The 16884-nt window shown below is 35.1% G+C and overlaps 1 protein-coding gene across 1 annotated transcript in view; it reads right to left on the bottom strand.

Annotated features, from left to right (window-relative positions):
• Positions 1-5405: 5405 nt before the first annotated feature.
• ZEB1 (zinc finger E-box binding homeobox 1) overlaps positions 5406-16884 on the bottom strand; it is a 154056-nt gene continuing 142577 nt past the window's right edge. Inside the window, exons 6-8 of the mRNA XM_049777159.1 lie at positions 10655-12465; positions 8058-8238; positions 5406-7905 (exon numbers count right to left, since the gene is read on the bottom strand). Coding sequence (XP_049633116.1) covers positions 7322-7905; positions 8058-8238; positions 10655-12465 — 2576 coding nt within the window. The 3' untranslated portion in view covers positions 5406-7321. The remainder of the gene's footprint in view (positions 7906-8057; positions 8239-10654; positions 12466-16884) is intronic.

The raw sequence follows: 16884 nt of genomic DNA, 5'->3' as shown, positions 1-16884 counted from the left end.
CAAAATTAAATGAAATCTAATTTATAGATTCTTTTATGATTGATATTTCCCCCTGAGATATTTGTCTAATCCAAGATCATAAATTACTTGTTATTAAAGATATGCTTTGTTAAGATTTAAATATGTTTTATATTAAGAAATGCTTTTTTAAAGATATGCTTACTTGGGTCCTGAATCCATTTTGAAATAACTTCTTGGTGGGTGGTAAAGATAATGAAATTCCTACATTTAGAATAGGTTTTACCAAAATACTATGCCTCTAATGTTTAAGGAGTTACATAAGTTTTATGGCATTTGATTGCCTTGTGTGCTGTTAAGAAATATTATAATGTGCTACAATCTGGGGGCTTGAGGGACAAAGTAATTGTACATGGATTCTGTTTTATTTATCTTAATGTTCTTTGGCTGAAAGTTCAAAGTTAAGATATCAGCAAGGGGACTTCTTCTGAGAATTATGTTATGGCTGATTGTCCTTCCACTATAACTTTACCTTATCCTCTTTCTTTGCATCTTTTGTTCTCATAATTCAAAATAAAAAAATTAAAAAAAGAATAGGTTTTACCATTATTATATTTATACTTTTGCAGAAACCAATTATGAATTTATGGTATATTATTATTTTTCAGTGTTATGTATATTTTTCATACCAATTACAATTTTGTAGCTCTTTTTTTTTATTTTAGGGTCACACCCGCCAGCGCTCAGGGGTTATTCCTGGATTTATGCTTAGAAATTGCCCCCGGCAGGCTCGGGGGACCATATGGGATGCCGGGATTCAAACCACAATCCTTCTGCATGCAAGGCCAATGTCCTACTGCTGTGCTATCTCTCCGCCTCCCCAATACCATTTTTTGCCCCCTCCCCCAATACAATTTTTATTGACTACTAAAGCTTTAGTAAGTCTATGAAACTGAGCAGCATAAACTTTCCAATTCAAAATGTAGAATCAGCCTTTTAATTTCTTTTATTATGTGGTTGGGATTCAAGTTGTACTAAATAAATAGATAAATGTTGTGAGAATCAACTCCATAGTAGTAGAGTCTTCTGATGTTAACCATGAAATTTCTGTTCACTGTCTTTGTAGCTTAGTTCATGATTTTTTTTGGAAATTCTTAATTTTACTTCATTATTTGTAAGTATATGAATGACTTTACTTTTTAAATAAAAATTCAATTTTATCAGTGACTTGTGTAATTTTTTATATTTTGGGGGCATGGATTTATTACTTTCTACATAGATATCAATGCCATCTACAAATAATTTTATCCAACCCTCACTCTTTATAGTGCCTTTCATTTCTTTCTTTTGTCATTCTGCATCTGGTGGAACCTGCAGTGCAATGTTTTAATAGAAGTGTAACAGCACATTCTCGACTTGTTAATGATTTGGTGTGAAAAACATTTAACTTTCCACAATTGAGTATGACATTAACATTAGTATTTTTGTAGATTCCCTTTAGTTGGTTAAGGAAATTCCCTTAAGAGCCCAAGATTGCTGGCAATTTTTACTTATTATTAAATTTTGTCAGACATTGCTTCTACACTTAGATGACCTTTATTTTTGCTCTATAAATATAATGCAATGCATTGATTGGTTTCAAAACTAAATCAATTGCATTCCTGGGCTAAATACAAATTGGTAACTGTATTTTAATATACTGCTCTGACTGGTTTTTTAATATTTGTTCAAAAGTTTTAAATTTATATTAAAGCAATATCAGTATTGAATATTTGTGGTAGTGTCATTGCCTGGCTTTGGTATCATATTAATTGCTAACATCAAAGACTAACGTCAAAAGTCAGTGTCCTTCTGAGTTTCTATAAAATTGCACATCTTATTTTAATGTTGGGTGAAATCTATTATTAGTGAAGCCCCTTGGGTTTGATGTTTTCTTTTCCTAAGATACTTTTTAACTTAGAAATTTAATTTCTTTGATTTTATATTATTCAATGAGACTATTTAAGGTTATTTATTGTGATAGTATTTTGAGTTCTTTGATATATATATAATTTCACCAGTCATTAATTATAGACATCAAGGTTATTAATTCCTTTTTTCTCTGGATATGTAAAAATTTGTTTTTGCTTGTTCTTGCTTTTTGTCTTTTAATCTTTCATCTATCTGCTTAGAGAGTTACCTAGACAAAATGTTTTGTTACTCTTTTCAAAAATATAATTATTTTAGTCTTTTCTTGGTGTCTTTGATTTTTTTTTTTTTGGCCACACCTGGTGACACTCAGGGGTTACTCTTGGTTATGTGCTCAGAAATAGCTCCTGGCTTGGGGGACCATATGGGATGCCAGGGGATCGAATCCAGATCCGTCTTAGGTTAGTGCGGGCGAGGCACCACTGCTCCGCCCCCAGTGTCTTTGATTTCTACATTTTATTGTCCACTATAAATTGGTTGGGCTCTACTATTTTTTACATATGGAAGCTTAAATGATTGAATTCTCTTTTCTTCTAATATAAGCATCTGGTGTTAATTGTTTTTATAGATACCGATTTTTCTGAGTGATTAAAATTCTGATAATGATGTATTTTATTTAATTTACTTCAGATTTTTCCAGTGCATTGCGTTGTCTATGTTTCAATAATTTATTGTATTTTCCATGTTATTATTTCTAGTTTTCTTTGTAATCAAACAAAAAATTTGTACTTTTCTTGAATTGTTGCTTATGGTTTTTGGTTTTTATTTTTTGGGTTTTGGGCCATACCTGGCAGTGCTCAGTGCTTACTAATGGAGGGCTCAGGGTTATGAATCATAAATAGTGTGGGGGAAGGAATCCAGGTCAACAAGTGTGCAAGGCAAGTACCTTACTTTCTGTATTATCACTCTGGCCAAGTTGCTTTATGACTTATGGCATGGCTTCCTTTCATATTTCAAATGTTGAGAATACAACATATATTCTTGCAGTTACTGAATAAAATGTACATATATTTGAAGGATATTACTGGGTTATTCATGTTTTATATCTTATGGGCATTTTTCTATTCATAGTAACATTTTGAGTCATGGTTTATAGCATTATTTATACATGCAATGTTACTGCACAACACCCACCACTATTGTGCCAATATCCCTCCACCATTATTCATAAGTCCCTTCTCAGCTCCCCACTCTACTCTTGGAAGACTCAGTCTATAGACAGTCTCATGATCTTTATTGAGAATTGTACATTCCCTTTGTTTCTTTATACTGCAAAAGTGAGTAAGATGTTCACTAACTTTCCTTTCTCTTTGCTTACTACAATGACCTCCAGTTTTACCCATGTTGTAGTGAAGATTTTATCTTCCCTTAGAACTGAATAGTAATACATTGTGTGTGATTCTGAGTATACATATCTCAATATCATATACATCAAAATATACTATCAAAATTTTTAAAATAATATTTTATTTGGAGGTACGGAGGAAGGAGAACAAGAGGATAAGAGAAAATAAAGAGGAATGCACTCAAGAAAGAGTGCAGGTTTCTCCAAAGGCAGAGTGAGCCTGGTACACAACCCAGCATGAAAGTAGGAAAGTCCACATCTCAAAATGAAGATGCAAGCCATGTGTGCTCAGGTATCATGTGTCCAGCCTACATGTGCACCACCTATCAGTTTGTTTTATTTAATGTTGGGAAACTGAGTCAGTTTTAGATTTTGGCTATTATAAATAATGCTGTTATGAACATAGGTGTTTAAATATCTTTAAATTAAAATTTATATGTTCTTGGAATAAATGTCCAGGAGTAGTTAATAGAAAATATTTTTTCGGAAGTCTTGATACCATTTTCTATAAAGAACTGAGATAGTCAACAGTGGAAGAGGGCTCCTTTTTTTATACCCTCCACTGCCAGCCCTTGTTGTATAGGGACTGCTTCAAATGGAACATTCTCACTGTTGTGGGGGTAATCTCTTTGTTTTGATGTGCACTTCCCTAATAAGGAGTGGTGATGAATATTTTTCCTATTTGCCTACTGGCTCTATATATAATAGACATTAGTCTTATATAAGCTTAGTTAAGAACAGAGATTGCAATCATATGGGCCCATACTCAAATTCTTATTTTTCTATTTTGCATGTGTGTATTCATGGACATATAAGTATTGTTTTTCTTGACATATAAAGATGGTAAGGATTTTTATTTTGGGGCCACACCCAGGAGGCACTCAACTGCTGCTCCTGGCAGGTTTGGGGAACATATGCTATGCTAGGGATCAAACCCAGGTTGGCAAGTGCCCTACCCACTGTGCTATCATCCCAGCCCCAGTATTTTGTAAGAACTTTATAAAAATCATTTTTGAAAATAGTGAGTAGTGACATATCTGTGCATGAAAGAGGTAATATGGAATTATTATCTGATTTAAATGATATTGAACAAGCTTCATGTTTTCCTTTATCAGCCATTTATCCATCCATAAAATCAAGCAATGGCTTCCTTGAGTTTCTTTTAATAATTATAGATGATTGCTCCCAAGAAGGGTTAACTATTATCTTTTAATTCCATAGATCCTATTTTGCTTAATATACTATTCTCAGTACAGACAAAATGAAGTAATATTATGTTAAAAAAAAGTATGAATGTCAGGGAAATATGCTTTAACATACTAAGGATTGGGTCAACTGATGCCTCAAACTCCTACTGGAGATAGTCACATTGAAAGACCCTGGTAGCCTGTATCATGTCTCATGAAATTAAGTACTAGAAATAAACTTAAGAAAAAAGTATAATTTATCATTTGCCTATTACGGTTAGCTTTTAATAGGATTTGATAAAAAAATCAGTGTATATATAAATGTAAATGAAATCAGAAAAGGAGTAAATATATAGCTGAGATCTGTTAACATGTACTTTCTATTTTAATTAAAAAACTTTGTGAGGAGTTAAACGATAGCACATTTTCCTTGCATGCAGCTGACTCAAGTTGAATTTCTGGCATCCCATATGGTCCCCCGAGTCTTCCAGGAGTAATTTCTGAATTCAGAGTCAGGAGTAACCCATAAACATAACTAGGTATGACCCCCCCCCCAAAAAAGAAAAAAAATTGTTGAATAAAAATTTGCACCTACTTATTTTAGGCACGATGGTATATGATAAGGAACTGAAGGAGTGTAGGGTAGGCATGTAAACCCAGGCTTCCCTGTTGTAAGTGGAAGGACTTGAAGTTATGAGACTAGCCTGAGATCAAGCCTGGGGGAATTAAAACATTTAATATGTGGGAACAACTCAGGAGACCATTAGTTGTTAATCCAGAAATTCCTAGAAAGAATTAGACATAAGAAAACCAGTAATTAAGTGGTGAATGTCTAAAAAAATTTAGTATGCTCCCCCACATCAAGTGCTGAATGACAATATTGTAATACTCATTTCATAGACTTTTCTGAAGTAAATGTTGATAATGATGAAAAGAATGACAGCAAGTCAGGCTTGTTGATGCATTTTATTGTGAGATGGGGGAAGTCTGGTAAAAAACTAGAAAATGACCATGTTGAAACAAGGAACTTAAAAATGAAGTCAGATTTGTAACTTACATACATGAATACAGGAACAAATTGGCACAAAATGTTAAACATTGTTCCCAGCACTGTTTATATAAGATAATCCTAATTTGGCTTACTAAGGAAATGAGAGTTTTATGGTTAGACTAATCTTTTAATAAAACTGCAGAGCATCATGCTATTAGTCAGACAGTGAATTTTAAAATTTAAGAGTTTTATATTAAAAACTGGGTAAAGGTAAAATGACTTGATTGTAGTTGTAAAACTAATACATTCCCATTTAAAGTCTGTTCTACAGTCCAAGGCAAGTATAAATGTTAACATAACACTGTTAAATCAAATCTCAATGCAAGAGAACCAATTGCATCTCTACTTTAAATCTTATCAACTTTCCAAATTTTCATACTAAAATATATTATTGTATTAATACAAACTACAGTATTATACACTACACTGTGTAATAAATAAAGAAATATAAAAATAAGACACATAAATATAAAAGTTTTCTAAAACTAAAAGTACATATGTCAGTAAGAAGGGTATTAATACTGCCAGGTTTGAAGACATACAGTACAAAAATGTTGCACAGATCTATAAACTAAAAGAAATAAAATAATACTGATAGGTAAAATCAGCTAATGTTGTTAATAAACTGGGTCCATAATAACTAACATTTGGAAACAGGTATGAGCCAAATAACAATGGCACAACCATGTCAAAAAATGCAAGTACACGGATAAAGCAGATTAGAAAATTTCCCTTTCATTTCTGTAGAGAAATTTTGAAAGTCAATTAATGCAAAATGAATACTGAGGAATTAAAGGTAAAATGTCCCAGTGTTTCAGTTTTTCTGACAGAGTCAGTGGTTTTAAGAATGGTTTTGGAATTTTGATATAACAAATAAAATCAAGAAATGCTAGTTATTGGAGGCCACACAATGAACAAAGGCGGGTTAGAGCCTTGAAAAATACTGATAAATGGCACTTACAGCACACAGGTCTTGCTTAAGGCCAAAGGAGATACAAAGCTTCATATCATATCCTTCATATCTGATATCACATATCAAGCACAATCACAAACACTGATTCTGACGACGTTGTTGTCCTTACCAGTATTAACACTGTTAGTCCCTGCAATAACTCAATGACAATCTTCTGAACTCCGTTTTAAACCACGTGAGTAAGAAACTTCAGTTCTTCTATTGGTTGCTTTCTTAAGGCTAACAATACACTTGAAGTGATAATACTTTCTACTATGACATCTATGGGAAATCACTACCTTCTAGAATTGAATTTATAAAAGGTAGTTAGCACGGTTTGGAACTGCATTATACTTCTCCATGGAAGGGAATTTTTGTAGTGCAGAAATTCTCACATTTTTAAAAACATAATAAAATACTGAAGCGGGTTTAGCACATGTTTACCAATAAAAAAATTATAAAATTTCTCCCAATTGTACAGCTTATGAATAAACCAACGTAAGAATGATAATTAATACTGATAAAAAAAAAGAAACATTGCGAGAGCTTATCCAATTAATTGTTTCCTTTAACCTGTTAAACCTTTGCTTTTCTGAGTCATTAAAAGTTTTCTAATCTGCTTCATGTTACAAACTTGTTCCTAACATTGAAAAATGCATGAAAAATTACTAGGTTGGAGGTTCAGGCACACCCGGATTTTTTTTGTATGTTTTTTTTTTTGTATTTTTTTAAATTTTTACTTTACACAGTAGTGAACAGAAATCACAGTATACAGGTTACCGTGTTTCTATGAAAAGCATGTATAATATAGAACAAACTTCATTACCAATTTGAATTCATTTTTCCTTCTAGAAAAACTATTAAGCTTCATTTGTTTTTTCTTCAGACACTTGCTCACTATTTTCGCTTACTTTTTGTTCTAAGCTGCTTGCTTGATTCCCAACAGCCCCATCATCCTTCATTAGACCTTCAGTTTTGACTCCTTTTTCATTCTCTGTCTCCTCTGCCTCTTCCTCCATCTCTTCCTCCTCCTCCTCTTCCCCTTGTGGTTGCTCACATTCTTTTTCTTCCTGCAGGTCTTCCATCTCTTTATCCTCCTCCTCTTCTTCCTCTTTTTCGCTCTCTTCATCTTCTTCTCTTGTCAAACTCTCTCTCTCGTCTGAGTCGCCCTGAGAGGGAGACGCCATAGCACCAACATGCTCACTGGGGAGGACTTCTGGTCCTGCCTCTTCCTGCTCTGTACTATCACGTTCTTCAGCTTCTCTCTTGCAATACGAGTAGCGATGATTCATGTGTTGAGAGTAAGACCCAGAGTGTGAGAAACGCTTTCCACATTTGTCACATTGATAGGGCTTTTCTCCAGAATGTAATCTCATGTGTTCGATCAAATGATGTTTGTGTTTAAAAGCCTTCTTACAGATTCCACACTCGTGAGGTCTTTTACCTGCAAAGAAGACCATAGGCATAAAACTCAGTGATTCAGAAGTAAGCAAATAAATCAAGCCAATAAAATAATCATGATGTTTTGGGGAGACTTCAGATTAGGGAAAAGATGATAGGTTTATTTTTCAAAAACTATCAGGGTTACAGACATACCTGTGTGTTCATATTTATGTCTCAATAACGAACTACTCTTTTGGAATATCTTATCACATAAATCACAAGCATACATTCCATTTTCTGTCTTCCGCATTTTCTTTTTGGGTGGGGTACAATCAGAATCATTTTGATCCTCTACATTTGATACTCCTTCTGAGCTAGTGTCCTGCCGTTCATCCTAAATGAAACCATTAAGAAAGCTTATTTAAAATTAAGAAGTAACCAAGTGGCATAAATGAAAGCATGAGTTAAGCAACTTGAGCTAAGTTCTATTTCCCATAACTTCGTCAATGCAAGTATACTTGTCAATGCAGCTGAGCTCAAAAGGTCAGATATAAATGACAGGTGGGGTTGACATACCAGGGGTCGGCAATCTGCAGCTCTTTTGAAGCTTTGCGGTGGCTCTGACATCAGGGCAGATAGCAGGGGGGTGGGGAGCGGTATCTTTAAATATTTTAATTGGTTATTAATTTGCATAAATATATTTTTACATTGTTAAGTGAAAAAGTTCATTTTTTCTTCAGATAGACAGCTAACTTCATGAAATGAGTCAAAGTGGCTCTTTATGTCTTAAAGGTTGCAGACCTCTGACATAGACAAAAGAGGATTGGAGACACTGTAGCACAATTATGTGCTTGGGTGTTATAGACAAGATAATAAAGGAGTTTGTGTTATTGTCTTGCACACTGCTGACCCCAGTTCGATCCCTGGCACTGGCACTGCATATGGTCTACCAAGTATTGCAGGAATGACCCTGGAGTACAAAGCTAGGAGTAAATCCTAATCACAGTACTAAGGTCTGTTTCCCTTAAGTAAAAATAAAACAACAAAACACATTAATTTATATGCTCAATTGGTACTAAAAAGCAAAAGACACCAAAAAGAATGAAAAGATATAATTAAGATTTATTGGATTCCATATGAATAATTAATTTATGATAAAGTGGAAATTGTCAGAAAGTATTAACTGACAGATTTTCAAAGTCACTATTTTCTCTTTGTATCATTTATAATTTTCATTCTGCATTTTCTTAAGCAAAATTACTCTATTTGTTAGAGATGGTATTTAAAACTATCTTTCAAAACTTCTCTTTTATGAAGTGACCACTACAATCTCCTTGAAGAGTCTTGCTTTATGACTTTTCGAAGGAGCATGATGGAAAAAACATGCAAGGGGTTCTGACATTTTTTCAGATGCCATACCCAAAGGCGCTTGCCTGCTTACCAGTTGGATGTTTAAGCTCAGTTTGGTTGGACCGGGAGTTCCATGTGGTGCAAGGAAAAATATTTCTCAGTGCTTCTTGGAGTTTTTTGTTACTTAAGCAATATATCTGGAAACTGGACATTGTTTTTAGTTTTTGGGCCACACCCAGAGGTTCTCAGGGATTACTCCTGGCTCTGTACTCAGAAATTATTACTGATGGGATCAGGGACCATATGGAAAGCTGGGGATCAAACCCAAGTTGGCCATGTGTAAGGCAAATGCCTTATGTGGTGTGCTATTGCTCTGGCTTCTGGAGGTTAAACATTTTCAAAATTTCTATTTATGTAGTACCAGATAGAGACTTTTGGGTATGAAGGGCTAGTGTAGGTTAAAGAATCCTGCATAGAGCTTGTAGAGAAATTGTTTTCCCTAAAGTTACTCCCTAATTTTGCCTTAAACACACTTATTAATTAAGAATTCAAATATTTTTAAACATTGGGTTACCTGTGAGGTATCAATGGGTGATATAATTCGACTGTGCCTACATCAAGTCGCAAAGAAAGTAATCAAATTGTCATAGCACCCACAAACACCCCACAGATGACGCATTGAGATTTATGTTTAGTATCTATTTGAGTCAACCAAAACTAGATGAGACAAATGGGGAGAAATCCGCGTCATAATAGAAAAAGTCTCATCAGTGAGGTACACAATACTTATACAAAATGGCTACCCTAATGTATCATGGATTTGCAGGGAAAGTTAAAGAGGAAAATGCACATAAGGGTTCATAACCACATTTCCTCATATATAACTAAATTGCTCTTAACAAAGTTATAAATTTATAAACACAGAATTTAACACCTACAGTCATAGCTAAATTTGCCTAGCATAAACTGCCTATGAATGGGAACATATTTCGCCACTTTATATGATCAGTTAGCCAGGCACAATGTCTAATTTTGGGAATAGGATAAAAGAAATTTATATCTAGTGAGTATTGTAATTTTTCTTTATTCTTTTTAACTTCAGACATAGATTTAGCTGAAACTCACAAATTAGTCATTTTCAAAAATTATACTTTAAACTTTAGTTGACAATTGTATCTTGGATTGGCTAAAAACCAGATATGATACTATAAAAGTTAAGACACACTAAACATTTTTTAAATGCGTGTTTAACTGGTTTGACTTTAAGGGCAAACCATTTTTTTTTGTTTTAAAAAAAATCAATGAAATAAGCCTAGCATTTTATAAAACAAGATGGGAAGATGCTTCCATATGGATGATTAACTCATGAGAAATTGGCAAAATGTTTTAACTGATGGATTTACAAAATAGTTCTCTATATATGAATGGTTCATACATAGATAAAAGTTATTTTTTCTTACCTGACTTCCATTTGGCTGGATCACTTTCAGGGACGGCTGTTGTTCCTGGACTCCAGGGCTAACTGTAGTAGAGTATGTGTAAGCCACCTGGGGAATCAGGATAGTCTGCTTATTGGCAGCGAGTGCTCGCAAGCATGGAACACTGTTCTGGTCAGCAATGGCCACAATGGTGGGTAACTGGGCAGTGACTGTAGGTATAGCAATATTTATGGGGTTGGCACTTGGTGGGATTACATTTACAACTGGTTCTGAGTCTGTAACACAATTTTCCTTTTGTGGCTCCTTTTTTGCACAAGACAAGTTCAAGGGCTCTTCCTGGACAGAATAAACACTGTTCTGGTAAACACTAGTGATCGTTGACCTTTCCATTAACTCTCCCTGTTGCTTTGGTAGTGAAAGATCAAGAGGTTCTACTTGTGGCTCTTCCTGTGCACCTTCTGCTGTGAACAAGTAACCCTGTGTATTTCTGGAGGAGGAAAGGTTCAGAGGTGATGGAGGTGATGTACTGCTTATGGAACCATTGACGGCCGATCCCACTGGTAAAACCGGGGAGTTACTCATCTTCAGAGGACTTTGTATTGTGCTGTCCTGGGAGTCATTGGCGTTTGTGGATTGAGGCTTCTCATCGCTCTTTACTGAGATATTTACTTTGCCTGGTTCTGGAGAAGATGGCTCAGAAGACTGCACAGAAATCTGCCCAGCCTGCATCTTTTCAAACCACTTTTTTACTACATCCAGTGGCAGGTTTACTGAATCAGCAATTTTTGAAAGCTCTTCTGCACTTGGCTGTGCATTCAAAGCATAGTATGCTTTTAGAAGAGACAAGAGGTTCTTTAAAGGTGGCTGAGTGGGAGACATATTTCCATCTCCAGAACTGGATGGCACAGAAGTTTCAGGCTTCTCAGTCTCAGGGGCAGGGAGTGGAGGGGTCTGGGTAGGCTGCTTTAGGCCATAGTGCTTTAATTCTGGAAGTGCATTAATATCTCCTGGACAATCATCACACAGAAGGCAAGTGCTATCATTTGCTTCTCCTTCAAAGCTTTTGTCCTTCTCAGATTTAATAGTAAGATCTTCTGGTAATTTTTCACTTTTGCAACTGTTTGCAGGAACTGGATTTTCCTTTTTTAAATTTTGAGGAACCACCTGAAGTTGGCTAGGCTGCTCAAGGCTGTAATTAATGATAATTTTGGTTGTTCCATCCTGATCAACCAACGGAAGACTGATGGCCGAAATAACAGAATGGCCACCTTGCTGTATGGATGAAGCATTGATTGTTTCTTGTTCTTTGGATGCAAGATTGGCTTGATTATTCTCCAAAACTTGCCTTATCACATTACCATCTACTGCCACTTTCAGTACATTCTGAATATCACTTAAATTGATACTTATGGGAGATACCAAACCAACTGTTGGCAGAACAACAGCTTGCACCACACCCTGAGGAGAACTGGTTGCCTGCAATGGGCCACCACCACTAAAGACCCCATTTTGTAAAGGGGTTGAACAATTGATTCCTGAAGCAACCACTATGGGTTTGAATTCATAATCCACAGGTTCAGTTTTAATTTGGTTTACAGAAAGTTGTTCTTGAAGGGGTTTATTCTCTATCTTTTGCCGTATCTGTGGTCGAGTGGGACTGCCTGGTGATGCAGAGAGAGACGGTGAGGAACACTGAGATGTCTTGAGTCCTGTTCTTGGTCGCCCATTCACAGGCATCAAGCTGATACATTTCTTACTACTTATGTGTGAACTATAGGAACCAGAATGGGAAAATCGTTTCTTGCAGTTGGGGCATTCATATGGCTTCTCTCCTAAACAAAAAAATATATTTATAAATTTTTATGCATCCACATTTTCCCTAAAACAACATTAATTTAAGAATAGGTTCTCTAAAAGAAATGGATAAATTCTTGGACTCCTATAGCCTCTCAGGTTAAACTAAGATGATCTGGCAGGCATACAACTATTGAGGAAATCAAAATGGTAATAAAAAGTCTTCCCCAAAACAGAAGTCCAGGCCCAGATGAATTCACTAGTGAATTCTTTGAAACTTTTCAAGAGGACCTACTGCCAATCCTTTTCAGGCTCTTCCAGGAAATTGGAAGAAAACAGAAACACTCCTAAGTAGATTTTACAAAGCTAACATAACCCTGATACCAAAAGCTGAGATACCACACAAAAAGAGATCAACTAATATTCTGGATGAATACAGATGCAAAGATCCTCAACAAAATCCTAGCAAAAAGGATCCAACTTGATGCAACTTGATGATCCAAGTAGGATCATCAAGAAGGTCATACACCATTCATCCCAGAGATGCAAGGATGGTTTAACATATGCAAGTCAATCAATGTAATAAACCATATCAAAAAAGGAAAAATAAAAACCCTATGATCATATCAATAGATGTAGAAAAGCATTTGACAAGGTCCAATACCTGTTCATGATAAAAACTCTCAGCAAGATTGGAATTGAAGGAACATTTTTGAATATAGTCAAGGCCAATTTACCTCAAGTTCATGCCAAATATTATACTCAATGCTAAAAAAAACAAAAACCTTTCCTATAAAATCTGGCATAAGACAAGGCTGCCTTCTGTTAACATGCCTATTCAACATAGTATTGGAAGTACTTGACATAGCAATTAGGCAAGAAAAAGATATCAAGGGCATCCAGACAGGAAAGGAAGAAGTTAAGCTCTTACTGTTCAGATGATATGATAATATATTTAAAAAACCATAAATAAAATAAAAAACAACAACAATGAGGTATCATCTCATGATATAGATACTGGAACACATCACAAAGAACAAGAACAAACAGTGCTGGCAGGGATTCAAGGAGAAAGAAACTGTCATTCACTACAGGTGGGAATGCCATCTAGTCCAACCTTTCTGGAAAACAATATGGATATTCCTCAAAAAGCTATAAATTGAGCTCCCAAATGATCCATCAATATCACTCCTAGGGATATATTCTAGGAACACAGAAACACAATAAAAATGCCTTCTACACCTCTATGTTTATCACAGCACTATTTACAATAGCCAGAATCTGGAAACAATCCAGATGCCCAACAACAGATGAGCAGCTAAAAAAACTATTTTTACACAATGGAATACTATGCAGCTATTAAGAAAAATGAAGTCATAAAATTTTCCTATATGTGGATGAACATGGAGACTATTATGCTGAGTAAAATGAGCCAGAGGAAGAGAGATAGACATAGAGTAGTCTCAATCATCTGTGGGATATAATAAAAAGACAGTATGGAAATAATATTCAGAGATAATAGAGCTGAATGTAGGGAGGACTAGCTCATGACATGAAGCTTTCCATGAAGAGTATTGAGTGCAGCTAGATCACTAGTCACACTGACAAGTACTAGAACAATGATAATGAGGGAGAGAGGTAAAATACCTGTGAGATAGGTAGGGATTGGGTTAAGAGAAATGGGGGGATATTGGTGGTGGGTTTATCACACTTGTGAAATATGATGTACATTCTATAACTAAAACCCCACTATGAAAATTTTTGTAGGGACCGGAGAGATAGCACAGCGGTAGGGCATTTGCCTTGCATGCAGAAGGATGATGGTTCAAATCCGGCATCCCATATAGTCCCCTGTGCCTGTCAGGGGCAATTTCTGAGCATAGAGCTAAGAGTAACCCTTGGGCACTGCCCGGTGTGACCCCAAAACAAACAAAAAAGAAAATTTTTGTAAGCACTTGAATAAATAAAAAATAAAAAAAAAACAATCTCATTCACAATAACACCACAGAAATTTAAAAAATAATAGAACATGTCCAGAAAGCCAGTTCCAAAGGTTTTCACAAGGGCTGGATCTGCTCAACAATAACAACAACAACAACAACCAAACAACAAAAAGAATAAGTTCTCATGTATACCTAAGATACAATTTTACTTTGATCATTTAAATTTCAAAACCCAATTAATTTTTATAGTAAAATTTCAAACCTATTTTAAAACCTTAGTTTTAATTAGCTCTAACCAATAGGGTGTTATCATATTCATATGTGTAAATAATATTATAGATACCTTTAAAATGTCATATAATTCTCAAGTACTATAATTACAAACACCAATTACCTTCTACTTCTGTAAGTTATCTTGATTGCATAAATCACATGAATACATAGCCTCACCATAACCATGTTTCCTTGAAACCATCTCTTAATGTGACTTGCACCTTAAATGAATTTTTAAAAGATAGTTCTGTTATAAGCCTTTGCTAATTAAACTAGAATATATGTATTCCTAGAGATACAAAACAATGATCTAGTGGATCTGCACTGGATTGGAGCTTCAATTTTAGTGACGGTGGCAATGGTGATTTAAGCCACTTTTATATTATAACTGATGATAGTACATTGTTAAGATGCTATATAAGTGTAAATTATTAAGAAATCAACAAGGTTGAAGTTTCTTGTAGATACTGGCCTCTTTGAACTGCTTCCTTATATATTTTTGATATTTATTGTTGGCCCTTAAGGATTAGGTTCTGAGAAACACTTGTGGTATGTGATTCATAAGCTCCCATACTTGACTTTATTTTTCATTTATATAAAATCACATTCATTAATTTGCAAAACATGTTATAGACTATCAGTGTCAATAGGTAGCAACTTCTAGATTTAATGTACCATTTCGTGTATCATTTACACCAATTATAGTGCTATTCACAAGATGTGCATTAATTTTTTAGATGATTGTAGAATTATAAAACATGGTGACTAACTTGCTGACTTAATATTATAGTAAAGTTATTTCTTCCCCTCTCATACATTAAAATTATAATGAAAGCAGTGAAAAAGTCAGTTTTAGTTCTGCTTTTTACATAACTTCAATATTGTAAAGTTTTTTTTGAGGGGGGGCACACCCGGTGCCACTCAGGGGTTACTCCTGGCTATGCACTCAGAAATCACTTCTGGCTTGAGGGACCATATGGGACACGGGGGGGGGGGGGGAATCAAACCGCAATCCCTCCTAGGCTAATGCAAGCAAGGCAGATGCCTCACCCCTTGGCCACTGCACTGGCCCTGAATATTATAAAGTTTTAAAGTAAATTATATTTTGTCATTAAATGATTATTTAATGATCTGTTATAATTAGAAGGGGTTTAAAAATATCTCAACATTGGGGTCACAGTGGGTAGGATATTTGTCTTGCATGTGACCTACTTGGCTTTTATCTCAAGTATTCCATATGGTCCCCTGTGTCTGCCAGGAGTAATTTCTGAGCGCAGTCAGGAGTGACCCCTGAGCGTCATCAGTTGTGACCAAAAACTAAGGAAAAAAAAAAACTAAAAAATACTAAAGTCTCTTAAAAAAAAAAAAAAGGATCCCTCAACATGTACTTTCATCTTTTTAATTCTGATCACACATGGCAGTGTTCAGGGACTGACACATGCACTGCTAAGAACAAAATGCAAAGTGTACTAAGCCTGCTGAATAATATCCCTGACATCTCTAGGAATTGTTTTTCTTAAACTGTGGGTCACAACCCAAAAGAGATTATATAAGTGAGTGTGCATGAGTAAGTGAGTGAGTGTGTGTGTGTGTGTGTGTGTGTGTGTGTGTGTGTTGGTAGCCATGTAAGAATCTTAAAAATTTGTTTAAAAAAGTCAATTTATTATTTTTATCAATAAATGCTTTAGTTATGCATCTGTGCTATGTATTTATATATCAGGTGTTGTATAAAAATTCTCAAATTTTATTTTTTTCTTTTCTTCAAACAGAACCACATAACTTGAACCATCTTGTTCCACCTCACAAATTGAGGGGGAAATAATGGAGGATACCAAGACCAAACAGTTGTATGATCACTAGGTAGTAATAAAAAATGATTGGACTTAACCAAATCCGAAGCCAACTAAACAGAATCGATACCCAAGCTAGACACAGAGGGACCACTTATACTGGCAGCCCGGGGTGGGGGGTAAGGGTGGGGAATATGGGATGCATGCTGGGAACAGGTGTGGAGGAAGGGCAACTTTGGTGGTGGGAATTCCCCTGATTCAATGTCAATATGTACCTAAAATATTATTGTGAAAGATATGTAATCCACTTTGGTCAAAATAAAAATTATAATTATAAAAAATTCTCAAGTGGAAAGTAGTCATATGTGGAAAAGTTTCAGAAGTAATGTTTTTATATCCTTGACTTCAGGCAATTTCTGCTTCAACTGCTGATTAAAAAGTTAATTATCTG

Source organism: Suncus etruscus, chromosome 7 (assembly GCF_024139225.1).
Source record: "Suncus etruscus isolate mSunEtr1 chromosome 7, mSunEtr1.pri.cur, whole genome shotgun sequence".
Lineage (NCBI taxonomy): Eukaryota > Metazoa > Chordata > Mammalia > Eulipotyphla > Soricidae > Suncus > Suncus etruscus.
The sequence above is the reverse complement of the archived record's forward strand: the minus strand, read 5'-3'. Positions and strand labels throughout refer to the sequence as shown.